This window comes from Crinia signifera, chromosome 8 (genome assembly GCF_055691185.1).
Source record: "Crinia signifera chromosome 8, ASM5569118v1, whole genome shotgun sequence".
Lineage (NCBI taxonomy): Eukaryota > Metazoa > Chordata > Amphibia > Anura > Myobatrachidae > Crinia > Crinia signifera.
The window spans coordinates 172,994,755-173,022,502 of record NC_139224.1 but is presented as its reverse complement, the minus strand read 5'-3'; the positions used below and the strand labels follow the sequence as shown (position 1 = coordinate 173,022,502).

The 27,748-nt window shown below is 46.4% G+C and overlaps 1 protein-coding gene across 3 annotated transcripts; it reads left to right on the top strand.

Annotated features, from left to right (window-relative positions):
- Positions 1 to 560: 560 nt before the first annotated feature.
- Positions 561 to 27,208, top strand: USP33 (ubiquitin specific peptidase 33). 3 transcript variants are annotated; one of them, XM_083157795.1, is made up of 20 exons: positions 561 to 697; positions 1,606 to 1,708; positions 4,827 to 4,896; positions 6,259 to 6,372; positions 6,617 to 6,695; positions 7,545 to 7,959; positions 9,059 to 9,187; positions 9,677 to 9,789; positions 10,609 to 10,781; positions 10,883 to 10,953; positions 11,135 to 11,168; positions 11,891 to 11,936; positions 12,924 to 13,104; positions 18,168 to 18,294; positions 18,726 to 18,895; positions 19,985 to 20,066; positions 20,744 to 20,852; positions 22,192 to 22,294; positions 23,410 to 23,478; positions 24,222 to 27,208. In XM_083157795.1, the coding sequence occupies exons 2-20, from the start codon at positions 1,615 to 1,617 to the stop codon at positions 24,377 to 24,379; spliced, it is 2,337 nt and encodes a 778-aa protein (XP_083013921.1). In that variant the 5' UTR covers positions 561 to 697; positions 1,606 to 1,614; the 3' UTR covers positions 24,380 to 27,208. The 3 variants fall into 3 exon arrangements, with proteins under 3 accessions (XP_083013921.1, XP_083013920.1, XP_083013922.1); XM_083157794.1 differs by having other exon boundaries at positions 7,545 to 7,968; XM_083157796.1 differs by lacking the exon at positions 9,059 to 9,187.
- The last annotated feature ends 540 nt before the right edge of the window (positions 27,209 to 27,748 follow it).

The following is a 27,748-nucleotide window of genomic DNA, read 5'->3' as shown; positions in this document are numbered from 1 at the left end:
CATTTAACATTGTAAGCACCCATTTGGGTGCTTAACATTGTATAAGCACCCATTAGGGTGCTTATACAATGTTTAATCGCATCGCATCGCATCGTATGGCATTGTATGCCATGTACAATGGCATACAATTTGAAAATTGTATGCCATCGTACACTAACCAACGAAATTGCGTCGCATCGCATACCATCGTATGCGTAATGGTATGCGATGCGATGGGCGCCGCCAAAATACACAAGTACCCTAATAACAGATGAAAAGTGCAGATTTTTTTTACCTGATGAAAAATTTGAACGGGATTGAATACCCCTTCTGCTTCCCAAATGTTACCATGGATACACCCGTCACCAGACATTGCAGTTTACAGAAGGTGTATAGAGAGATAATATACATATTAAGAACTTTAGACCTATTTGTCAATGTTAAAATATTATTTTTTTATACCTTGACCCTAGAATTAAAGTTTGACGCCCATTTGGATGATTTTTTAGCCGGGACTATATACTGTGACTATGTTGCCTGTCATTGAGGACTTGTATAATGTCTCGCCCATCCCCCTGTCTAGGACACCAAGCACTGCCTCACTGTGAACCTCACCACTCTCCGTGTCTGGTGCTACACCTGCAGCAAGGAAGTGTTTCTGGACCGGAAGCTGAGCGCTCCGTCCCCCGGCGGGAAACCTCAGGACAACTCTGCGCAGGTAATACAGCGCTGCACGCACCTGTACCGCGCAGTTACATCAGCAGTATACAGGACAGGGGATACACAATAATGGGATCCAGGGACCGGAAGTTGCTATTTTATAAATAAGTAATGAAGTACGATATGCTAAGCAGTGGCGGTTTGTATTATGTAGAGCAGCGAACAATTAGGAAGCACTTTGCAACTAATTGCAAGATTGTACCATGCATATGGTCAGTGTGGGGCTTCTCTAATGCTGATCCTAGCACCCCCAAATAATTGCACTTAGGGTGGTTATGGCTGACTGCCGTCAATAGTCTTTGGCAAAAGGCAGGATTAAAAATTGCCTTTTACATTTTGGGATGTCACGTTCCCCTTCCTCATTCTTTGTTGGCAATTCAATTGTTTTTGGGCACTTGTAAATAGCAGTTACCCGATGCAGACTAGGGAGAGCTGGTATTACTTATCACACTTGTTGTGCACAAATGGACCTGGTCTAGAACCGTAAACCTGTGCGCACATTTGAATCGTTCCCGTGATTATACATTATATCTGTAATTATTTTATGGGTGGATATTCAATTGTTATATCAATCTCGATCTCCAACCTAAAGTGACGGAAGATCATAGGGCGATATTGGATCTATTTTTTTATGCGCATATCATGTTTATTATGGTCAAGCTGTCGCGCATTTCCCCACCCCCCGCGAATAGCAAGCTGAAATGTTGCTGAAAAAACAATTGAATACCGCCCTATAGTCTGGTGAAGTTCGGATATACTTTTCATCCTCCCGCCGTCCATTGTCATTCTGGTTGCTACCCTTATACCGCTACTTCCTGTTTGTGACGCCAGGATTTATTCCTAATACTGTTAATATTGAGACGCGTAACTTAAAGCTTCTGTATCTCTGTGCGATTGTTTCCAAAGGATTCAAGGATGACCTCAAATCTGACTTTAAAAACTCCGCCAGCCGTAGTATATGAGAACCTGGACATTGAACTGGAAGAGGAGGACGAGCTGAAGACGAGAGGTCAGTTTACAGAGCAGAGAAGGACAGGGGCACAAACCCAATGATACATGTCTGTTTAATATCTACTCGCATGGTAGCTGCAGCAGCTCTCCTTATAGCAGACTCCTCCTGCTGCGTCACTGTATATGTGTGCATCACTGCGGCTTCCAAGTAGCATCGATGCTCACCACATCTGCATCCAGGCCCAGTGTGTCGGTCCCATATTCAAAGGTCACACTGTTCTACAGGGAGGGCTATGAAAAGACAACCTTCAGAAGGCTTTCAGAATGTTGACCGCTTCTGAATGTTGACATATAGGTCAACAACCAATTTATTGTACTTCAAAATGTAACCTCTAACTCTACCACTAACAATAAGCAAAAGAACTGTGTGTCGACATTCTTGTTCCGACATGTTTAATACATAGAGAACAAAGAGTGGTTGTGAATGGTGCCGTATCAGATACGATATCGGTACTAAGTGGAGTGCCTCAGGGTTCGGTTCTAGGACCCATTTTATTTAACATTTTTATTAAATGTAGGATCTAGGAGTCCAAATAGACAACAAACTGGGGTGTAGTGCTCAATGTAATATAGCAACTAAAAAGGCCAACAAAATTCTCGCATGTATTAAAAAGGGGCATGGAAACTAGGGATTCAAAAGTAATTATGCCTCTGTACAAATCATTGGTTAGACCGCACCTCGAATACGCAGTGCAGTTCTGGGCCCCGCACTATAAAAAGGACATCATAGACTTAGAAAAAATCCAAAGAAGAGCAACTAAGCTTATTAGGGGAATGGAGACTTTAGGCTATGAGGAAAGATTAAGCAATTTGGGACTATTTACACTGGAGAAGAGACGTTTAAGGGGGGATATGCTCAATATGTACAAATATATAAGGGGCCAATATAAGGAACTGTCAAACACCATTTTTTCTGCTAGACAGGAATCTAGGATGCGAGGGCACGAGTTTAGATTAGAAGAAAGAAGATTTTGTTCATCTAGAAAAAAAAAATATTTACAGTCAGAACAGTCAAACTTTGGAACTCTCTTCCTGGAGATGTGGTGTCGGCAGACACTAAAAATATACGTTTAAAATAAGGTTGGATAAACATTTATTGGTTAAAAACATCCATGGGTATGAATAAGTAACATAATATGTCTTTAAAATATCAGAACATACTATACAACAAGGGATTAGCTATTATAAACATAGGTTGAACTAGATGGACGCAAGTCTTCATTCAGCCTTATCTACTATGTAACTATGTAACTATGTATACGTTACGACACAAAACTCTGTCCTCAGGACCCCACGCAGTGCATGTTTTCCAGGTCTCCTCACAGAATCAAGTGAAATAATTAGCTTCACCTGTGGATCTTTTAAAATATTTTAGTGAGTAATGAGTGCGCCTGCCGGGTGACCTGGTAACAATGAACTGTGTGGGGTCCTGAGGACCGAGTTTGACGATGACATTTTAACTCTTTTATTTTTTGTGCAGATTTTATGCTTTTTTTTTTTTCCAAATTGAAGACCTTTTGTAGAATGTCTCCTAGTGATGACATCGTATCTCTGTGTCAGGATCAACTTTAAACAAGCTGTGCTGTATAAGACCCTGGGCTTATCGGAGGGGTTCTAGTGCTGCCCTCCCTCCCTAGCGGGTAGTGCCACTGTGAGACTACCGCCATGCAAAGAACGATCAAACTTTCTAAAGAGACAGCCAATTAGATTCTTCAGCGGTTGCATCTCCCCCTATATGTCACAGAGAAACGGGAAAAGCTGGTTTTGTGTTCTGCTGCCCTTTCCACGGCCTCTGTGATTTCCTTGTTTGTGCCAGGCAAACCGATACTATCCCATCTGACAGAGCGGCGGGCACACTTGGCACACAGGTTTGCCTTCCCTGGGTTATATAACTATTCCAGGTGGCATTAGGTAAAACGCTGCGACCGTTGGACTCTCAGCCAGTGAAAGGTGCGGCGTAATTCTTGTTGAAAGCGCAGGAAAATATTTAATCTCCACCAGCTCAGAGTTGGCGCTAACCTAGAATCTTTACGTGAAGTGGACATAGCGCTGCATCTGTCCACCCTGCATAGAGTCGTCCCCCCCCCCAAAAAATGTGCCCTCTCCACTCCTTTATCTTATCTCATACAAAAATAGAATGTAGTCTGTGCCACTCCACACAGCGCACCCGAGCAGCGACACCCTATCTCTGTGCAATTCCTTCTGTTCGTTGGTAGGCAAACGCTGCCACCTAGCACTCCAAACGCATAGATTATTACTAAACTGTGCACTGACAAATAACATGCGTACATTATATACTGTATATATCTGCTCAGTAACCTGCTCTGTAATGCCAGATATAGTCCAGCATAGTATTGAAGTTGTTTATGATCCTTTAACGATGTCAAATGCTGAGTGTAATTGGTGTTTCAGTGTATTAAGGCTATCGATGCTTGGTGCACAGATGACTTAAACTTCTTTCAGATATACTATACGGGATTATAAACCCGGTACAATCCCGGGGCTTTAAAAATCCCAGGTCTATTGCAGGTGCGCAGGACCCGGAATTTTTAGCCGACTATTATCCCAGGTAAGGAGCCCATACACGCTCCGTTCTGCCGCGTCCCTTTTGTACTCTGAGATGCGCGCTCCCGCGCATCTCATCGTACGGTAGAAAAAGTATGTGCTGCACATACTTTTTGTACTAGCTTTACATCGCATCGCATGCATAAGGCATGCGATGTGTACTAATTAACGGACCGTGTATGGGCACCTGTAGAGCCATTCAGACATCCGCTAGTCCTGGGATTATGCGCGTACATGTGAAAAATCCCGGGATTTTTGCGTATGTCTAAAAGGGGTATGTATTGTCTTTTTGATTTGCCCATCTGTGCTCAGCTATGGGTTGTCTTATATCCTGGACTGTTACGTTGCAAGAGGCCCCAGTTTGGGAACCTGCTTTAAGCGATTTAAATGGAAACTACCCAAACTTGGTTTCTGAGGAGATTCTAGGAAGCCGTTAAACTGAACCATGTCTCGTACATCTAGGTTATATTATCCAGATCTGTAGCTTTGCTGTGATTAGTTTGTGCTGATTTTACCTGTATTGATCAGAGCTTTGTGTTATTCACAAACAGGTCTAACTGGGCTTAAAAATATCGGCAATACGTGTTATATGAACGCGGCACTACAAGCGTTATCCAACTGGTAAGCCATATAACCGCAGATCCGGTACCTCTCCCATGTGTCTCCAACATTCACATTTTCCCATCCCCATATAGTTTTTAAAATGCAAAGAGGGATATTTACTTGGGCTCCAAAATGCAGAAATTTCTGGCGTTAAAAGTGACTTTTTGCCGGTACGCGCAATCTTGTTTTTTGACCTATCCAATTGCAAATGTGTGAAAACGAGATAATTCTTGCTGGCGAAGCAGTGGAAAGTGTAGGTGAAAGTTGGGAAATCTGCCTGTACCTTTATAAAGTATAGGATTAAAGTGTGGTCATATTAAAAGTATTTATAATACTTAAACCGGGTCAAAGGACTGTTACGTTTATTTAAAAAGGAAGCGCTTTTACGCAAAATAAGTGCTCAAATTAAATTTGGTGAATGTAAAAATGGGTGTAATTATGTATTCTGCCCTTTTTAAGCCTCTTGTTCCCAAAACAAAACCGATTACTCCTACCTGTAAGCCTAAAAACTCTTGTCCCACTCATAAAGAACCCCATTTTACATGTTCGATACCTTGGGCCCCAATTTCTAGCATGATGCAAAAATGAAGTTTTTACCCAATTAAAAATAATTAAAAACTTCTAGGTGCCTATGTAGTCACCTAGGTGGGTGTCCCAGGGGTTCTGAACCAAATCCCAACCTCCTTTAAACTGGGATTTTCCCCAATTCTTCACCTGCTCACAAGTGGTGAAAAGAAATGTGAAATAAAACTTTTTTGAAAAATTATTGGCGACAAATATTTGAATAAGTCTGTTTTTGAAATTTGCGATAAAAGCCTATTATTCGCACGAAAGTGGGTTCTTGCGGCCAGTTGAATATCCCCCAAAGTGTGGCTGGGCAGGTACCACTAATCATATTGCAGAACACTTGTGTTACAGTGTTGGGATAATTAAGGGAGCGTGATAAAGGCGCAGATGTATTAAATCTGGTGAAGTGATTTGGTGCAGATTTATTAAATCCGGTGAAGTGATAACGTGGAAATGATAATGCAGCAGCCAATCAGCTCCTAATTGTCAAGTTACAGACTGGGTTTGAAAAATGACAGTTGGGGGCTGAACAGCTGCTGCATTATCACTTCCGCGTTATCACTTCACCGGATTTAATAAATCTGCAACAAAGTGTGGAGACATAGAGTACCATCCAATCAGTTCCTAACTGTCATTTTACAGGCTGTGATAGAAAAATGACAGAATCCAATTGGAAGCTATTAGCAACTTCCCCAGTATATCTCTCTCCAAGACCTGATACATCTCCCCCTAATTCTTGTTTCCTGAAAAATAAAACTGAGAAAAGGAGATAAAGTTTGATCAGATTGTGATTGTTGGTCGTTCTCTCCATAGTCCTCCCCTTACACATTTCTTCCTGGACTGCGGCGGTCTGGCGCGTACAGACAAGAAGCCCGCGCTCTGCAAAAGCTACCAGAAGCTGATGACGGAAATCTGGCACAAGACCAGGTATATCACATGTCAGCATACAGACAATAATAATGTGTCAGTGACTAGACACACCCCCCCCCCCCCTGTATTCTCCGCTACGTGGTTCTGTCTGTCTGTGAAATAAGACACAGGTGGATTACTGATGTTACGTTTTTGTTGTAAAATATCTAACTTCAGTCCAGAACCCCCAAATCTCTAATGCAACTAGACAATGAAGTAACCGGACCCGTTCCTGGTCTCTGCTTTTCCCTGTCCTCCTCAGGCCCGGTTCTGTTGTACCTACTAACCTGTTCCAAGGCATAAAGTCAGTAAACCCAACGTTCCGCGGCTATTCCCAACAGGTAAGTCGCTCAGCAAGCAGCAGCTTGTCCGTGGTTGTATCGCATTGCTCTTCCAGAACTGCGCCCAGAGATTTGTTTCAGCGCATCACGTCAATCCTCTTCGTACTTTGTGTATCTTCTATGTTGGGGACAGTATCCTCCTCTCTATACAGATACGGGGTTGGCGGTACACAAGTGCCATTCTAAATACCTGCTAACATTACATGGGCCAGGCATACGCAGTGTAGAGCATTGTTTCTGCAAAATTGGTATTTCCAGACAGTGGCCAATGCGACGACCCTATTTCGTAGGGGTATCACGGGCAATGGGACGCCTGTTTCAGGTGGATCTTTTGCTCTGGGTACTGGTCCATTCATATCGATGATGGCTACACATGTAAAAACAGACTGTGACGTTCCGCATGCAGACGCGCTGGCATTAGGAAGTAGCAGGCCGAGCTGTTATAAAGCAGTGGTTGGGGGAGGGCGTTCTGCGGATTACAGGTGGCATATGCGGGTGGAAGGTGGAAGGCTTCCGTGACCATCTGTAAAGCGGATGCGTCTGACTCCAGCCCACAATTTAAAATAATGGTTCACAAAGTGCGATCATGTCATGAACTACTAGATCATGGTTCGCGCCAGTCAGTTTTAGTCAATACGTCCCAAAAGTAAAGGGATTGTTTGGGAGAAATGTGTGGCAGATGTTTCTGCTGCTTTTGTTTAACCAGTAATCTCTGTCCATTGGCAGAAGGCTGCTGTAGCCCACACCCATTTTTTTGAATCATAGTTGGGTGGTGGTGGTGGTGGGAGTAGCATCTTGTGAAGGGGAACACTAACCACGAATTCCGTTTCTGCCTGACTTACTTTGCAGGACGCTCAGGAATTCCTGCGCTGTTTGATGGACATATTGCACGAAGAGCTTAAGGAGCAAGTTTTTGAGGCAGAAGAGGACCCACAGCCGGGTGCCCTGGAGGAGGTCATGGAGGAGGAGAGGAACGTGTCAGACAGTGACTTCCAGTCCTGCGAGTCGGGGTCCAGCAGTGATCACGCTGAAAGCGAAAGTCGGAAGTTGTCCGAGGAACTCTCAGAATCCACCATGCTGATCCAAGAGGACCAGAAGGCTCAGGAGCCTCAGAAGTCCTGGCAGAAGGAGAAGAAGGTCTCCAGTCACCTAACTCAGAACAACTGCCTGCAGGATCTGGAGAAGAACCTGGAGAGATTGGTGGAGGAAGGAGATTACAGCTCTCAAGGAACGGTGAAGGTTCAGATACAGAGCCGGATGTCCGGTAAGTGCGGTCAGTACATCGGCACGATTTTAGGTACTTGTGTAGTTTCACGGCGCCACCGCGCGCACAGTGAAACTTTGAAACTTGGCAGTCTGCCAGACTCTGTGTTTACTGTGCGCGTGCCGCTCTAGCTGTACTCAGCGCAGCGCGTGGCTGCTTTCCTTATGTAAGCTACGTTATCAGCATAGCGCTGGGCAGCAGCAGCGCACGCTGCCCAGCGCTGACAGGTCACTGTCAATGTTCCCTCTAATTTTACGAAGGCTGTGTGTGGCAAAATATTTTGGCTGTGCAACTTTGGAAGGAAATTAAACATTTTGTGCGTCACTTATATATAACTGGAAAATGACATTCAGCATTTGTGTTAACTTTACTTCAAAATGATATTAAACATTTTAACATTCAAAACACAGTACACAATGTAGTTAATGGGTGAAACACACATTAATTGAGTCCACAACTGCAAAAAGGGACCACTGCTGCTTTGTGCGCTCTGTTGTAATGTCTGTGCGCACGCTCGTCGAGTTGTGTGCGCGCGCACGTGCGCACAGCTTAGAGGGAACACTGGTCACTGTGGTACTTGTAGTTCCACAGTGAAATAGGCAGTCCTGCGCACCGCTGACAACCCGGCAATTTAGACTCCTCCGGCAATTTAGAAGTCTAGATTTAGACGTCTAAATCCAGACTCCCTGCAAACCACTAAGATGGGGGCATCTAAATTTAGTAGGGTCTAGGGGTACACTATTAAACCTGTTCACAATGACACTAGTCGACGTAACAGCTGTCGACCTTGTTAATTCCACTATCCACGCCAACCCGAAGCGTGGCGAGCGCAGCGAGCCCGTGAGGGGCGGCGGTACACGTCCTACGACCTTTTCATATCCCCACTATCCACTTCTGATAACGTAGCTTACATAAGGAAAGCAGCCACGCGCTGCGCTGAGAACAGCTAGAGCGGCACGCGCACAGTAAACACAGAGTCTGGCAGACTGCCAAGTTTCAACGTTTCACTGTGCGCGCGGTGGCGCCGTGAAACTACACAAGTACCCGATTTTATTGTGGATGTGAAGGATTGCCAAGTATTGAGTGTTTTGTGTTGTAGACTATGCCACGGAAGTGAACATGAGTGACCTATCTGCTTCTCAAACACCCTTACTTAGTGATGGCTCTACAGCCCACCTTTCCAGCAGCCCCCCCAAACCTGGAGCTCTTTGGACAAGTCACAAAAAAGGTACCGGGGAATTTCCACTCCCAGCTCACAAATGGCGCTGCGTAATTCTCATACACAACGTAGACGCGGGGTGTAAGTTAGAGGTGGTGGCTCATGATCGCCATGACAACCACTGACAGTTTTCTTCAAACTGTATATAGCTCCGCCCCTTCTCACCTTTTTGGTACCTTTTAATGTTACAGTGACAGAAAGAACCCATCATTAATGAGGAGATCCAGTGCTTGTAGCTCCCATCTAATGTGATAGGGGCTATTCAGTTGTTTGCACTGCCAGTCCCCCACTGGTTGCAACGCTGCATTTTTGCGCCCACAGTGCACAGGATTAGTAGCATAAAGCTACAATTAAGGAGCCTGGCGCTCGCACCCAGTCCTCCGGAGAGAAGTCCAACAGAAGTGCAGCGCATAAACAATTGAATAGCCTCCTTAGTGTTCGTATTGTAGTTATGGATACATATATATGATCCGAACATTTACCTTCTCTGTCTCCTAGTTCCATCCGTATGTCTCCCTAAGAGGAAGCGGCACAAGAAGCATCGCAGTGTCATATCGGACGTGTTTGATGGCACCATTGTAAGCTCCGTGCAGTGTCTGACATGTGACCGAGTAAGTCATTACCCATCACCCTCTGTGCTGTACGCACTCGGGGGAACCTTGCTCCTGCAGTCATACAATCTATGATACATATGACAGTAAGGTTTTTGATGTTAGAAGAAAATAAAAGAAGGTAATTTATAATATACAAACTCATCTCATTTATATTTGTTTGGCTTTATAGTTAAATGTAATATACAATCATATATCTCTGGCTGGAGTATATCTGGCATCCAATGATTATGGCAGCGGTGACCGGCACGGACACATTACAGCGTGTTCGTGTAAAACAATGTTATCTGTATATAAAGAGGACGGGTCTGCTCCATCTGATACCTGGAGCGTAATCGCGGAGAATGATTAATCTCCGGTCTGCAGAGATTTCCCTATTCAGCTGTAATGCTCGCTGTAAGGTGGTGTAGAGATCATCTTGCTGCCATGTACTAAAGTGCACCTGTCACCTATGCTCTGTTACCAGCTGTTATGTGGTTATCCCAATGTCCAAGGGAATGATTGATCTCCCCGAGGCACATTATTAGTGCATTCCCAAGGGGCTGCCTCTACCTTATGCAAGTGACTGCTGGCGCGAGCTCTGATTGGACCAACCTTCATAAATAAACAACACTGAAATTATAGTTCTACAAGATAAAACAACTACTCAGCATGGCGCTCTGTTCTGTCCTTTGGGAAAGGCAGATAAGGGTGGTGCTTCTCTATCACAAATCACTACATGGAAACCAGAATTTAGGTGGCTTTAGCTAGATTACAGTGTAATCCACAGAATCCACTGACAAATGCTAGTATTAAATGTGTTCTGTTATTCCCATTCAGATCTCTGTAACGCTAGAAACCTTCCAAGACCTCTCCTTGCCTATCCCGGGGAAGGAGGACTTGGCTAAGCTGCACTCGTCAAGCCACCAGACCTCCCTGATCAAAGCCGGTTCCTGTGGAGAGGCCTACGCCCCTCAGGGCTGGGTAGCGTTTTTCCTAGAATACTTTAAAAGGTATTTGTGCAGTTGCAGTGGGTTGCGGTTCTGGGGGACTGGGCGTTATATCTAGGCCGAGCCGTCTCATTGCGGTCTGTTTTCCCGTCTCGTCCTTTTAGTTGGTTTTGGGGTCCCACGGTCACGTTGCAGGATTGTCTTGCTGCCTTCTTTGCCAGGGATGAACTCAAAGGTCAGTTACTTGAAAATTATTGTTATATATATATATATATAATTTTTTTTTTTTCTTGAGAAATATGTATTTATTTATTTTTCCCTAATTTTAAGATATTACAAACTTAACAAAATAGTGATTTTAGTAGTGCACGCTCTATGACTTGCCCGCGCTGACTGTCCCGTGTCTGTTTGTGCAGGTGACAACATGTACAGCTGTGAAAAGTGCAAAAAGTAAGTTTTCCAAGTTGTTGCGCTTTAAAAGAAATAAATTAGAACTACTTAGAAATGTCAGCTAAGTAACGCATGTAATTTACAGTGGAAGCATTGTCAGCGTCCTTGTTGACATATATAATTTTTCTAGTGTTAAATCCCTAAATCTAAACCAGTATTGCCGACATTCGCAGTGTTGACATAATGACCTTGCTGATATTCTGGTGTCGATCTTCTGAATGTTGACATAATGGCTACAGACCGCGGTCCGTTTCATGCTGACGGCTCTTTCTGGACATTCATTGAATGTTATTAATGGCAACGTTTGCGAATTTCCCTTTGCTGAAGTAATCATTAGCTGCTGTTTTATTGAATTGGTGATAATATTCTGCTCTGTGACACTACCTTACTCATACAGACGTCCTGGTCATTCTAGCGCAACCTGTGCAGTTCCTCTTCACTGCTATCTGCAGTGGTGCCTCTACCACAAGTCTGGTCTGCATATCAGTGCTAAAATACAGACAACGCTGTGCTAGCGGCACCACAGCAGAGACTGACACCCCAGGAAGGGAAGAGGAACTGCACAGGTCTTGAGAGGTGCAGGGTTCTAGAATGAACACTATCTTATGCGCTAAATGGAGCATTAATTGTCTTTGATTCTTTTCATTCTAATTAGACTTTGCAATTAATTAAGGATTTCATTAAAAAAATATTCTGTGTCTTTTTTGCATTTTTTTTTCTAGGTTAAGAAATGGCGTCAAGTTCTGTAAAGTTCAGAAGTTTCCTGAGGTGCGTTCTTAAGCTGTGTATACACACTTTGATATTTCCCTGTTTTCGATCCGATCTTATAGAAGCAAAATCGAATCCACATTGAATGGTTTTGAGGACACTTTCGATCTGCATTCGATTCGATGCGCGCTCCCATTTTCTTAAAATCGAAAAAGAAAAATCTACTGTGCAGCCAAGGAAATATCGAATTCGATTCAGTAAATCGAATGTGTACAATGTACCATGACTGTAAATCGAATTCGATATCTAATGCAAAAGTACAGATCTAATGCCAAATTGAATGGGAAGATCTAATGCCAGATCTAATAGAAAATCAAATCTAACATCGAATCTAAAGCAAAACGACGTGTGTGTAGAGGGCTATATAATACCTTATACAAAATCTGCATTTATCCCCATGGGACACATGAGGATAGGATCCAATACATATGGGCTGATGCCAAGTTGGCAGCAGAATGGGGTAAATGACAAGGGCCCTTATTCAGATCTGATCGCAGTACAAATTTGTTCTCAAAATAGGCAAAACCATGTGCACTGCAGGTGGGGCAGATGTAACATGTGCAGAGAGAGTTAGATTTGGGTGAGTTATTTTGTTTCTGTGCAGGGTAAATACTGGCTGCATTATTTTTGCACTGCAATTTAGATTTCAGTTTCAGCACACCCCACACAAATGTAACTCTCTCTGCACGTTACATCTGCCCCACCTGCAGTGCACATGGTTTTGCCCATTTTGATAATATATGAATAAGGGCCAAGGTGCGTTCTGTCAGCATCAGTAGTGCGTGTGACATTCTGTGACAAAGAAAGCTTTAGGGAAGCTCTTGCAAACAGCCAATCACAAGCCATTTACTAGCGCTGGTTACTGACATCATCATCCAGTAGCACTTGTATTGATCTCCCATCTATCCCCTCCAGGATCGTCCTGGTAGTGCAACCTGAGTGGAGAGTGTATGTACTGGCTGCTCAGAATAACCTTCTCTCCTGCAGATCCTGAGCATACACCTGAAGCGCTTCAGACATGAGCTGATGTTTTCCACAAAAATCGGGACCCACGTGTCCTTCCCGCTGGAGGGCTTGGACCTGCAGCCATTCCTCGCCAAGGACAGCCCCGGACAGATTGTGACTTATGACCTCCTATCTGTGATCTGTCACCATGGGACAGCCAGCAGTGAGTACAGTACCTCTGCTCCAGCCAGTAATAAATTGGGTGTGTATATGTGTGTATGTATGTATGTATGTGTGTGTGTGTGTGTGTGTGTGTGTGTGTGTGTATGTGTGTATATCTCTTATATATTTAGCCAGATCTGTCACTCAACCCCTGTGGAGAACGTTCCTGTGTAGAACAGTTTCACTTTCATGTGTCTGACGTTCCACACCCTTGACATCACCTCCCCCCGCCCAGCCAGGGCTACAGTACACGCCCACCATCCACCATTACTCCACAGCCACCATTCACCATTACTCCTGCACATCCCTACCCTCTGCCAGGACCCCCGTGACCCCCCTCCCGCGATTCGCGGGACCCCCCGCGACCCGCCCCTCCCGCGATTTGCGGGACCCCCCGCGACCCCCCCTCCCGCGATTCGCGGGACCCCCCGCGATCCCCCTCCCGCGAATCGCGCGACCCCCCCTCCCGCGATTCGCAGGACCCCCGCAACCACCCCGGTATCCGGACTATTGTTAGACAGCACTTACATCGACAGCCATTACATCGACACCATTAGTTCGACAGCTCAATAGGTCGACATACCATTAGGTCGACATGTCATTATGTCGACAGCTCATTAGGTCGACATGTTTTTAGGTTGGCACTGCCATTAGGTCGACAGTGTCTATGTCGACAGTCAAAATGTCGACATGGGTTTTTTCACTGTTTATTGAGCCGACATGTGCCGACAGGCGGTATTTCATGCCCTACTATCCACACTAGGGCGTGGTGGGAGAATAAAATAGTGTGCCGAGCGCAGCGAGGCACCGTGCCCGAAGCATAGCGAGCGGCTGCGGTACACTTCAAACTGTGTCCAAGTCGACTGTGTCGACATTTCGGCCAAAAAACAGTGAAAAAACCCATGTCGACCTTTTGACTGTCGACATAGACTCTGTCGACCTAATGGCAGTGTCGACCTAAAAACATGTCGACCTAATGAGCTGTCGACCTAATAAGCTGTCGACATAATGACATGTCGACCTAATGGTATGTCGACCTAAAACCATGTCGACCTATTGAGCTGTCGAACTAATGGTGTCGATGTAATGGCTGTCGATGTAAGTGCTGTCTAATATCCGTCCCAGACCCGACCACCCCCTCCCGCGATTCGCTGGACCTCCGCGACCACCCCCTACCGCGAAACGCGGGACCCCCGCGACCCTCCCGCAAATCGCGGGACCCCAGCGACCCCTCCCTCCCGCGAGCCCCCTCCCGCGATTCGCAGGACCCCTGCATCCTCCCCTCCCGCGATTCGCGGGACCCCCCCTCCCGGCATTAAAAGGGCCCCCCACGACCCCCCCTCCCGCGATTCACGGCACCCCCCCCCTACTGTGATTTGCGACCCCCCCTCCCGCAACTCGCGCCGCCCCCTCCCGCGATTCACGGAACCCCCGTAGCGCCCCCTCCCGCGATTTGCGGGCCCCCTCGGCACTTCTCGCGATTTGCGACCGCCCCCTAACTCACACATTCGGGGACCCCACCTCCCGCGATTCATGGCCCCCTCACGCAATTCACGGCACCCCCCACACCCCCCTTCCTGCGATTCGCAACCCCCACGACCCCCCCTCCCGCGATTCACGAAACCCCCCGTAGCGCCCCCTCCCGCAATTTGCGGGCCCCCTCGGCACCTCTCGCGATTTGCGACCGCCCCGTAATTCACACATTCGGGGACCCCCCCTCCCGCGATTCATGCCCCCCTCACGCAATTTACGGCACCCCCCATACCCCCCTTCCTGCGATTCGGAACCCCCCACGACCCCCCCTCCCGCGATTCATGCCCCCTCCCGCGATTCACGGACCCCCGCACCACCCCCCTGCGCCCACCCTCCCTTGATTCACGCCCCCCTCATGCAATTCACGGCAACCCCCCACACCCCCCCTCCTGCAATTCGCAGCCCCCCCACGACCCCCGCCTCCTGCGATTCATGACCCCTCCCGTGATTCACGGACTCCCGCACCACCCCCCCTTGACTCACGGCACCCCACGCGCCCCTCCCGCAATTCACGGACCTCCGCAACCCCCCCTCCCGCAATTCACTAACCCCGACAACCCCCCTCCCGCAATTTGCGGACCCCCCTTCCCACGATTCAAGCCCCCCCGCGCCCCCGCCCACGATTTGCGGACCCCCGCCCCCTCCCGCTAACCGCGGATCCCCACACACCACCCCCCCTCCCGCAATTTGCAGACCCCCCAGACCCCCTTCCGGCAATTCCACCCCCCAGCCGACCACCGCGGCCCCCGCTCCCACATTTCACGTACCCCCGTGACAATGGGGGATCCTGTACCACCACAAGCAGGTACCGCCCCTAGGTGGGAAATCCGGCCCTGGCTGCCGCACTGCAGGTTTCCCCACTGCCCTCTGCACCAGCGCCACAACTTTTATCAATGTCTTGCCCACATACCACTATTATACAGCCTCCTGCTCTCATGCACGCTCACTCCCTCCCAGTGGGAGGAGACGCTCACCCACTGCCGGGAGCTGCATACTGTCCCCCACCCTCCTCCAGTTCTAGGGATGCCCATCGACCATCAATGATTTTCAAATAATCGATGGTTTATGGCCGATGTTGAATACTTTTGCCATCAATGTTCTCCTGCCCCGTAACTTCCGCCAGTGGAGACCCGCTCACCCTGTGTTGCCCACATTCCCCTATCATGCTTTACCGCCCAGCCTCCTGCTCTCATGCACCCTAACTCCCACCCAGTCGGAGGAGACACTGACTCCTGTATTTCTGTGCTGCCACGCTGGACCCTCACCCACTGGCAGAAGCTGCACAGTGTCCACCACCCTCTTTAGTCCCCCGTATGCCCACACACCCCTATCACTACCCAGCTTCCTGCTCTCCTGAACCGTAACTTCCACCACTGGGTAATCGCTGACGCTGTGTTGCCCACATACCCCTATCATGCCTCATATCCCAGCCTCCTGCTCTCATGCACCCTAACTCCCACCCAGTAGGAGGAGACACTGACTCAGGGCCACCGTCCGGTACTCCTGTGCTGCCACGCTGGACCCTCACCCACTGCCAGAAGCTGCAATACAGGGCATCTTTCATACAGTTCTAACCATATTTCTCACAATACAAATGTTCACAAATTAAGGGGCGTAGCCCCTTACGCCGGTGTGAAGAGCGCCCGTAGGGCGCGATGAATCACCTAATATATATATATATATATATATATATATATATATATATATATATATATATATATATATATATATATATATATAAAAAGGTAGTGGGTGACAGGGAGAGAGTGCGTGAGACGGTGAGCTGATGGGGAGAGGCAGTCAGTGGGAGAAAAGGCAGAGGTTGAAGGGGGAGGCAGAGGGTGACAGGAGAGTATGATGGTGAGAGGGTGACAGGAGACAGGGAGAGACAGGGAGAATGCAAGGCAGAGGGTCATGTCTGGGAGAGGCAGAGTGTGGCGCCAGGGACGACGACGACATATAGTTAGTGAGAGGGTGATAGGCCGGGACTGACAGAAAGAGAATGAGGCAGTGGATGATAGCAGGGAGAGGCAGTGGGTGACCAGGAGAGGCAGTGAGTGATATCAGGCAGAAGGTGACAGGGAGAGGAAACTTGCGTGCCCTAACCAGGACTTTAGACAGGTTTTGTTGGTGTTTTAAGGTGTGACAACCACAGTAAATTATTTGGCCTGAAAAACATTTAAATTGCTCTGTTCAAAACTCATCAATTAGCCCAATGACAAGGCAATAATACTGGTCAGTAGCTGCAGCACGGTGCTCTTACTCACCAGCCTCTGGTCAATGACAAGGCAATACTACTGGTCAGTAGCTGCAGCACGGTGCTCTTACTAACCAGCCTCTGGTCAATGACAAGGCAATACTATTGGTCAGTAGCTGCAGCACGGTGCTCTTACTCACCAGCCTCTGGTCAATGACAAGGCAATACTACTGGTCAGTAGCTGCAGCACGGTGCTCTTACTCACCAGCCTCTGGTCAATGACAAGGCAATACTACTGGTCAGTAGCTGCAGCACGGTGCTCTTACTCACCAGCCTCTGGTCAATGACAAGGCAATACTACTGGTCAGTAGCTGCAGCACGGTGCTCTTACTCACCAGCCTCTGGTCAATGACAAGGCAATACTACTGGTCAGTAGCTGCAGCACGGTGCTCTTCCTCACCAGCCTCTGGTCAATGACAAGGCAATACTATTGGTCAGTAGCTGCAGCACAGTGCTCTTACTAACCAGCCTCTGAGCAGCCCCTCGGCTACCGCTGCTTCTGGAATCTACCATAATGATGTGTGCACAATGTGGCTGCCCGACAATCACTGCCACTCCCTGGCAGTGCTGCTTGCTTCAGTTGCAGCAGAAGGACCAACCTTGTGCCCAGTCCCAGTAGCAATCTCAGGTAGCCTCCGTTAGTCTGAGCCGTGAGGAGGGGAGACCGGCCTCTCTGCAGCCGCGGCTTCTGACATCAGACAGCTCAGCACTGTAATGCTGTCTGCAACTGCCAGCGGCCGGCCCAAGAAACTGAAAATAGGACTGGCCTGGGGTGCATTTGGCACCCTGCCCCCGGCCCACGATTTGCACCAGATCAAGAGTCTTAATGGAATAAGTTACTAGTAACCTCTCCAAAGCGGATGGTTATATTTGAGGCACGTATGAAAATGCATTGTCACCAGTAACAACCAATCACATGCTTGTTTTCATTGATCATCCTGCACAACAAGCATGGCCACTAGAATCGCATTGGTTGCCATAGGTAATGCCAAAGTTCTTCATAAAAATCCCAACTTGTGCCGTATATGTTGAGTGGAACCCAAATATGGCTAATAAGGAAAATAATTGTTTTTAAAACATGTATATAGTATATGTAGAAAAGCAATAGGGGTTCAGCGACCGATATGCCATACACTTGAATCTGTATTATATTAGAGAACAAAACAAGGGCAGTAAAATACCGGCCAAAAAACAATCGCTGTACTGTACAACACACAGTATAATGCCGAATTATTGCTGTTCCGTTCTAACCGTACCACCTCCTCCCTATACAGGCGGACACTACATCGCCTATTGCCGCAACAACCTAAACAACCTCTGGTATGAATTTGACGACCAAACTGTGACAGAAGTCAGCGAGGTGACCGTGCAGAACGCAGAGGCCTACGTGCTGTTCTACAGGTAACGTCATTTTATTCACTCACAGGATCACATGGGTCCTTCCTGCGCACCAAGCTGGACCTCTCCAGAATGATGGGAAACCAGCACGAAAATGATCCAGATATAACCGCAGCGACTATTGCTGTGGCTCATGTGCGCCAGTAATGCTCTGTGTTAATGCATCACAGTCTGTATTAGTGAGGTGAATGGGAAGGACTGGCAGCCGCCATTGATACTGCTGGCAGTTGGGGACTGTAGACGTCAGTGAGTGACAAGGGCTGGAGGAACGCAGCAAGAAATATCCCGATAATCTGAAAGTTCCATGTTGGACATTAATAGGAGTAGCCGCATTCCTGGCCCCACACATCTGCATTTTGCAGCTAATAAAGTCTTTAACGAGCATATTAATAGTTCAGGAGCTTTAAATCTCCCGACTATATTTGTTTCTACAGGAAGTCCGGCGAAGACGCTCAGAAGGAACGGAGACGGGTGACCAGTCTGCTGAACCTGATGGAGCCCAGTCTCTTGCAGTTCTATATTTCTCGTCAGTGGCTCAACAAGTTCAAGACCTTTGCGGAGCCCGGGCCTATAACCAATAATGATTTTCTGTGTGTGCATGGGGGTAAGTCTCTGGTGGCAGTGTGCAAACTCCTTCTTCCTGCTGCCTCCATTCCCCTCACATCATGTCACTGCCCCTGTCACATGCAGCCCTGTCCTCACTGACACATAACTCATCTCCTGATATACTCTGTGCTGCTGGGGACCCTACTCCTCCCACTATATAACTCCCAGTCTGTGGCTTCCTGCTGCCTCCATTCCCCTCCTCACATCATGTCACTGCCCCTGTCACATGCAGCCCTGTCCTCACTGACACATAACTCATCTCCTGATATACTCTGTGCTGCTGGGGACCCTTCTCCTCCCACTATATAACTCTCAGTCTGTTGCTTCCTGCTAACTCCATGCCTCTCCTCACGTCATGTCACTGCCCCTGTCACATGTACCGCTGTACTCACTGACACATCACTCATCTCCTGATATACTCTGTGCTGCTGGGGACCCTGCTCCTCCCACTATATAACTCTCAGTCTGTGGCTTCCTGCTGCTCCCATTCCCCTCCTTTGCGTGCGGGGTATGAATGAACATGGTGCACTACATGTAATGTGTCTATATCTGCTTGCTATGCGCTCCTCCCCGTAAGGCTGGCCTCATAGAAGATCTGGTGATTGTACATGCGTGTGGGGTATGAATGGACATGGTGCACTACATGTAACATGTGTCTCTATCTGCTTGCTAGTCGTTCTTCCCTGTAAGGCTGGCCTGATAGAACCAAACGTAATGCTAGCGAAGCGCTGGAAATTATTTGTCCCTGCTGCTGTCTAGAGGGGATACTCAACCCCTCTGTAGAAGAAAAAACAATGCATACGAGGTAGACGGCGCGAAGGGACACTATGGATACTTGGTTTAATAAAAATCAATATAATTTTATTTACTGATACAAAGTTTTAAACACTTTTAAAAGTGAGAGCACCGGCCGGTGGGGTTTACATAAAACAAATAAATCACATGAAAAACATTAAAAAAATATATAAAAAAGCATTTATATTCAACACACCATTGGCCTGATAGAAGATCTGGTGATTGTAGATGTGTGTGGGTATGAATGGACATGGTGCACTACATGTAACATGTGTCTATATCTGCTTGCTAGGCGTTCCTCCCCGTAAGGCTGGCCTGATAGAAGATCTGGTGGTTATGCTGCCGCAGAACATCTGGGAATATTTATATAGCAGGTGGGTACCGGACTCAGTCTATTGATGCTATGAATGGGTCCCCCCCAAGTTAGGGGTTTTTCTAGTGTATGGATTATAACGAGGTCTCAGACAGGCAGATCATACAAGAGAAAGTAACACAACTCCATTAGAAGGCACAGAAACATGTTCCATGTATTAGTCTTAAGGTGCCCATACACTTATACGATTTGGGCCCTTTCCACCCAATTCCGGCAGATCGGGCCGATACAATCTGGGACGGTGCAAGGCCCCCCAAACCCCCCCCCCCCCCCCAGGCAAATTTGGACGCAGGCAGTTTTATTGGGCGATACTGGGAGATAACGCGTGGCAATTGCAGTGGCTTGCATCCATGTTCCCGACTGCACCATATCTGCGATCAATCTTGCTACTTTTTAGGCAAAGTGGCGCATTACAGACACTTCTCTGTGCAGATTCCATCGGTTGCAGGATTAGCTGGAATTACCAGTTGCACTGTGTACAAAGACACCTTTGCCACAGGATCTGCATTTACCTCTTATTAGAGCCTTAATCCTAATAATACAAATAAGAGTTTATGCAGATATCATATAATATCTCCACTGCGAGTATTGCTGTCACGTGGTCATTTTATTAATATGTTCCCTGAATCAGATATTATATACTATAAAAGGTTTCTTCTTCTGCAACATTGGTTATAGATTTGGAGGTGGCCCAGCTGTCAATCACCTGTATGTGTGTTACACCTGCCAGACCGAGCTGGACAAGATCGAAAAGAGGCGGAAGATGGAACTGGAGACTTTCATCCGGGTAAATGAGATGTCTGCGCAGGCGTATTCTCCTCAGTGTAGATGCCCCTTCCGCTCTAACATCGCTACCTCCTGACCCCCATAACTGACTCCCGGCAGGTCTGTGCGACGTGGAAACTTCTGTGCCGCATTTGCACCTTTTGCTCTTTTATTAATGATGATAAATGGTCGCATCCTACATTAATGCGTCCGTGGACTTCTGTTACATAATTATGAAGACTCATTCCCTGTTAATTCAGACGTTTCATTAAATTTACCAGGCATTTTTTTATTTTTATACAATTGGATAAGAAACAATCGTACATTAAGGTCACATTTAAATACCTGTGATCAGTTGTAAAGTCAAATTGAAGTTATAAATAAAAAAGGTACTTGTGTACTAGCACAGCGCCCATCGCATCGCAGACCATAAGGCATGCGATGCGATGTTATACAATTTAAAATTGTATACCATCGAATTGTATGGCATTGTATCGCATATACAATGGTATGCGATTTAAAATTGTATAAGCACCCTAATGGGGGCTTACAATGTTAAATGCACCCCCATGCCACCCCCACTATGAACGTTAACCTGAAGCGTGGCGAGCGGCGGCGGTACACATCGTACAACCTTTTCATACCCCCACTATCCACGCCGGCATGGAGTTGATTTTATATTGTGTGGCGAGCCACCAAGCCCGAAGCTTGGCGAGCCCCGCGGAATACATGTAAAGTAATATGCGTCCCCTCACGGGGCTCACTGCGCTCGCCACACTATATAAAATCAACTCCACGCCGACATGGATAGTGGGGGTATGAAAAGGTTGTAGGACGCGTACCGCCGCCCCTCGGGGCTCACTGCGCTCACCACGCTTCGGGTTCACATTCGTAGTGGGGGTGCATTTAACATTGTGATTATATGTTGTGCGACCAAATATCGTGGGCGCTGTGCTAGTACACAAATACCATAAAAAAATATTATGTGGGATATTGTCTAAAACGGTCACAAGCAGAAAGCGGCAATATATGGTCTGTAAATAGTGACCAATATCCTTTATGAACACACTGGTTCTCTTCAGCCCTCTTTGCACGATGTGTAATCCGTACATGGACCAGGCAACTACAACTCCCAGCATAGACTGCACACATGGAGAGTGGTTTATCTTTATCCCCTGTCCGGGCTTTGCTGTAGAACAGGCGCGGTGCAATAGATGCTGTTACTGCAATAACAATCCAGCATCTACGGCCCCTGTGCGTAACAAATACATCTGGCTGCCGGTTTCGGAGCACTGCGGAGCGGTCACGTAGGTTATCAGCCTATGTAACCCGTTAACCCCCTAACGCCTGTGTTTCCCCAGCTAAATAAGGCTTTCCAAGAAGAAGACTCTCTGGCCGTGATTTACTGCATCAGCATGCACTGGTTCCGGGAATGGGAAGGGTTCGTGAAGGGCAAGGACATCGGTAAGTTATCCTAACGCTCCGTCTGCTCAATCACGCTAACCTGACCAGATGCTAAACCTGACCCCACAGGGAGTGTGTAGGGTCCATATTCATTTAATGTAATAAGACCTCTACATAGGTGTTGTAGAAGGACAATTCCATATTACTCTGTACAGATGGATGTTTATTATGTAGAACGGTCTCGCTTTCTGTTTAGACCCGACCATGGCGGCCTGCTTTGTGTTTGCCCACAGGTCCACATAAACCGTTTGGCATCAGGTTAGCTAGCTTATACCCCTTTTACACCAAAATCCCTGGTCGGACCCTGGTCTTTGGACACGGGAGTTTCCAGGGTTGGACCCAGCTTCATACCCCATTTACACAGCACTGTGACTTAGGTCGGACCCAGATCTGCGCCGTTTACACTGAAACTGGGTCAGCCCTGCTTTTCCCTATGGATGACATTAAAAATGTCCATTTTAGGACTGATAAACTGCCATCCAACCTTCCTTCAATGATTTAAAATTAAAAGACCTGACAAGTTAGCATTGAAAAATGTTGGTTTGTTTATTTTGTAAATATTTTTCAAAAAGTTTTATTCAGTGCTCAAGCGCACATAGCGGTATAAAAGTGCAGCATCTCCCATGTGCTCTCTCCCCAGCCCCCTCCCCTGCAGCAGCAGACCGAATCTCCCATGTGCTCCCTCCAGCCCCCCCCCCCCCCCCCCCAAAAAAAAAATAATATAAATGATACTGCATCCAATTATGATTTCTGTGTGCACTGCCCGTATCCTTCCTGGCTGCTGTCTTTTGCCACTGCAGCGCACTGTGGTAAGGCGTCCAGCACTTCTGGTATCCTTTCAGCACTACCCGGATGTCCCAACCTGGGTTTGGACCATTTACACCGCCCACGACCCAGGTCCAACCAGTGTTTTCAACCCTGGTCAGGACCTGGGTAGGAGACCAGTGTTACTGGACCTGGTTTGACCCTTTCTACACCAACGCTGACCTGGGTCCAACCTGGGTTATGCCTTGGTGTAAAAGGGGTATTAGTGGCAATCTGATCTGTTGTTGTCCCTCAGATGCAATCTTTACACAAGTGGGTTTTCAGATCGTGTTTCATTGTGTTTTGTGCAGATCCTCCAGGACCGATTGATAACACAAAAATGGCCGTCACCAAGAGCGGGCATGTGACCCTGAGACAAGGTGAGTGACGCTGATTACCTAGCTATGCGCTGGCACCGAATGAGCCCCAATAATCTGAGCAGCTATGTATTATGTCAGCATAAGAGCTATAATGGGGGATTATGTAAATCATATATATGCTGACACAATGTTTGGTGCTGCACATTACGGACTCTCTTATACCTTAGTACTAAAGCTGGGCACACATTATATGATACAACGTGCAATACTGGTACTTTCGGACAATCTCCAGGAACGTGTAGTGTATATGGCCCAATCCATAGTTCCTGGCCATCCTCCATTACATCGTCCCATCGGATGTGCTGCACATCCAATGGGACAGTCCCACGGCCAGCACGGTGCAGCTAGTAATGAAACATTCCACCATCGTACGGCGATTGTGCATTATTTATGGTGGTACGGTGTCTCATTGCACAGCACGGTCGTCATTCCAGTGTGTCCTCCGCCTTTAGGCAGCTGCACGGAACATAATGGTGTAATTGTGATTGGCTAATTTGGAAATCTGAATACCCCATTGATCGTTTTGCTTCCTTTCATTTTTTGATACCCCATTTGTTACTACCTTTATCCTCTAAATGGAAGTGGGCAGTCTCCTTGTAGTTCCACAACATCCGGGGATCTTGTCCCAACAAGCCTTGCCAGGCAATAGCCGGGACTTGTCGTCTCACAGAAGTTTACTCAATACCAAAGACTTCATATTGTAGGTTCTAAGTAAGTATGATGTTGTGGTTTCTAATCTATAGGCGCAGATTCCGGGCAGATATCCGAAGACACGTGGCATTTTCTACAGTCCATCTACGGCGGCGGCCCCGAGATCACACTGCGGCAAAGCGTCGCAATCGCCGAATCGGAAGCCGGCTCATCCGAAGAGAAGATTGACGTGGAGACGCGGAATGTTTAATTATTTGCTTTGTCTGCCCTAGCGTAACAGCGAAGTCAGTCATTTATGTTTTTGTTTTTTTAGTTTCTTTTTTTATTTCCCCAAACAAATCTTTCTGTTCTAGAATTAGACGGCATTTTCCACTGCGATCTGAAGTGTCCTATTTATGTTTTCTAAGAGAGCAGGCGATAAACTGAGAGTTTTATTTCAGGTGACCTATGTAAATGTTTTAAGTTTTCTTTTAGTCCTGCCATTGTACATAACACATTCCATGTATGGCTCTACGTAGAACCAGTTCCGCCATGCCCGGGGTGACTGAATTGGGTTATACGTGCGTTCCCCATGCTCTTCATGCAGAATCGAGCCCTCCTAACCTGCCGAGTCAGGACCTCGCCTGTGTGTGCGTATCGAAGGGCAACTGGGAACTTTTTTGGATTGCTGCACATTTTGTGAAAATGTGCCGTGTAACCGGGAAGGCACTTTTAAATGTAGTGTATTTATCCAGTGCTCCTACGGTGCCCTCTAAATTGTATTTTTATATATAATCAGAAATCAGACCAGGATTTGGTGGCCAATGAAAAAGTAACACGGGTTACTTATGCAGTTTTGGGTTTTTGTCCTGCATTGCTTCGGGGGAAGATATGACCAATATGGGCGGCTTTTTATTTTGTAGTAATCTAACCACTATTAATGGTATGACACTTTAGCCTACTGGCTGCTTTATGCACGGCATGCCCTGACATTGAAGATTGAAGAAATACTTTTATTTTAATAAGAAAGGTAGTAGATGCTTTGGCGAATCCAATCACCCTTTTCTTAAATGTGAAGACTTCTTAGTATATTTATATAATTGGATTTTATTTTTACTGTTAAGTGCTTATGTATAAAGTGTAGGCGCGGCAGGGTAATTGCGTAGAGCACAGGTGTGGGTACAGGGCAGCCACCGCACTGATCATTTGATACCAAGGACCCGCGTAGTATAAGACAGCACAGCCGTATCCGTCTGACATGTACCTTGTAAGCACAATGGGCCGTTCTCTGTAACGGAACACAAAGGGTGAGAGAATGTAATTGTTGGAGAGTAGTTTGTACTTGTCTGTTCTCTAAATATTAATTTGCAAATACCTCTTTCTTAGTATATAAGCTGTAGCATTAACACCCCCTCTCATAGCAGATTGCATTTAATGCTCCTTGTTGGGCGCTCTGCATTGGATAGAAAAGTCCTGTCTGTAGGGTTCTGTGCCCGTTACCGGAATATGATCCGGTGTAGTACAATGGTGTGCCACAGCCTTGCTCTAAATCCTGTAACCAATTCCGTCCAAGGTTTCAATAGTCATGTTCCAAACCACCAAGGTCCCCTTCATTGCCCCACAGAAGAAATAAGCGCGTAACGTGTAACCCTCATAATGATATCCTAAAAATCTATTTCTATAGATGAGATATGCACCCACAATACACAATCACATGGGAAAACTGATCAATGCAACGGCGCAGAGGAGCATCCGACTGAATATACTCTGTACAGCGCTACTTCAAATGATGGCAACATCAAAACCAACAGCACTGAGTATGAGTAAGGACTGATGCAATATCACATTCTGCAGGTGTATACAGTGCATAGAGGATATATTCATATCTCATAGAGGTGCAGGGGAAATCTAGCTGTACAAATGTGTCTGCGTTGCGATACACATAACACAATGGGGGGATTGAAACAATACTAAGCAGGATCAGTATGACTAATGCAGTACCCACTCACCACCCAAGGCTAGATGGCCCTAGGTCAGGATATTTGTGTATGGTTTTGACACATGGATGGGGTTGAGGGGTCCAAACTGGGATCTTGACCCCCGTTGGGGGTCTGATTATTAGAATAAAAAGTTAGTGCAGCTAATGATCCTGGCAGAGCCAACACAACAGTGGGTGGAGTTTGGGCTGATATAGCCACACCCCTCCATGCTGTCACACCCTGGCTTGGCTAACACAACAGTGGGAGGAGTTTGTGCTGATATAGCCACACCCCTCCCTGCTGTCCACATCCTGGCTTGGCTAACACAGCAGTGGGAGGATATTGTGCTTGTATAGCCACACCCTTCCCTGCTGTCCACATTCTGGCTTGGCTAACACAACAGTGGGAGGAGTTTGTGCTGATATAGCCGTACCCCTCCCGGCTTGGGTAACAGTGGGAGGAGTTTTGCACAAAAGAGGGCGTGTCTGGATACAATATTATTACTATTTGTTTTGATTTCACATGTTTAAATTTTGGGATATATGATCTAGCATGACACGGTTGTGCAACAGTAATCCTGGTGTACAGATAATGACCGCTGTGGGTATTGTTTGTTTCCTTACTGACATATATAATCTTTTTCCACCACCTACTGCAGTAATCTCTCAGTCCTTTACTGAAAACACCCATATTTATAATCTATTAAATGCAGTTTTATAATCGGTATTTGGAGATGACGGGGAGGGCGTACTAAATATATAAATGACCACTACTGTAACTGAAGATTCTCAAGGTGACTGATTTTCTATTATTGCACCTCCGCTACAATCCTCATGTGATCCCAACAGGTCATGTTTTCAGGATTTCTGTCTGTGGACCAACCCAGCCAAGTAGATTGTCACCTGGAAGGAAATCCTGAAAACATGAGAATCATATTGGAGAAGCTTCCTGCTCAAAACCCTGGGTAATAACAAATTGTACTTTCTGTATCTAATCCTTTCTTTTCTTCTGCGCAAATGCAAGTCCGTGAATGGCTAGACGGATCGTCAGCATGTCGTGAATGTTTGTTTTTAATGATTTAATTGCTGATTGTAAATCGTCAATAAAAGAAGACAAGTTTAGTTGGTTGTACGTGTGATCTAAATTAAATGAAGGTTTAGCACATAACGAATTGCGGCAATTAATTGTGAAAGACATTACCATAATGGGGGAGAGGGTTCTGAGGGACAAACCTATGATATAAGTAAGCAAGTAAAGACCATTTGCCGTTCGTAATACAAGCATATACCAGACCAAAAACAGTATCATAAAATACACACGATACTGTTTACAATGTGCGCAAACTTGCAAAGCAATGAACAACTAAATCAAGAAACCTGTATACGAATGTGGTTTTTGTAAGATTGTTTTTACATAAACACAACTAATTCTACCAACTTAGACAACAATTGTCTAAATTTTACTAAACAAGATAAAAAGCAATAAAACCAAATTAAAAGAAAAAACAATCGTTAATCCTGGTGTCTTCAAATACCAAGCAGTACCCGAATTGCGCAGCTGTGGTGGTACAAAAGTATCGTCATAGTGCGGAGTATGGAGGTAAAAACAATGGCGATTAAATGAAAGGGTCAGGGGAGGAATGTACTGAGTTTAGCCACGGA

Bases quoted from the DNA above. Each gene is read 5' to 3' on its own strand.
- USP33 (XM_083157794.1), top strand. From the start codon at position 1,615: ATGACCTCAAATCTGACTTTAAAAACTCCGCCAGCCGTAGTATATGAG. The intron at 1,709-4,826 runs GTCAGTTTACAG...ATTCACAAACAG, and splicing joins GGACGAGCTGAAGACGAGAG to GTCTAACTGGGCTTAAAAAT. The intron at 10,954-11,134 runs GTCAGTTACTTG...CTGTTTGTGCAG, and splicing joins TGCCAGGGATGAACTCAAAG to GTGACAACATGTACAGCTGT.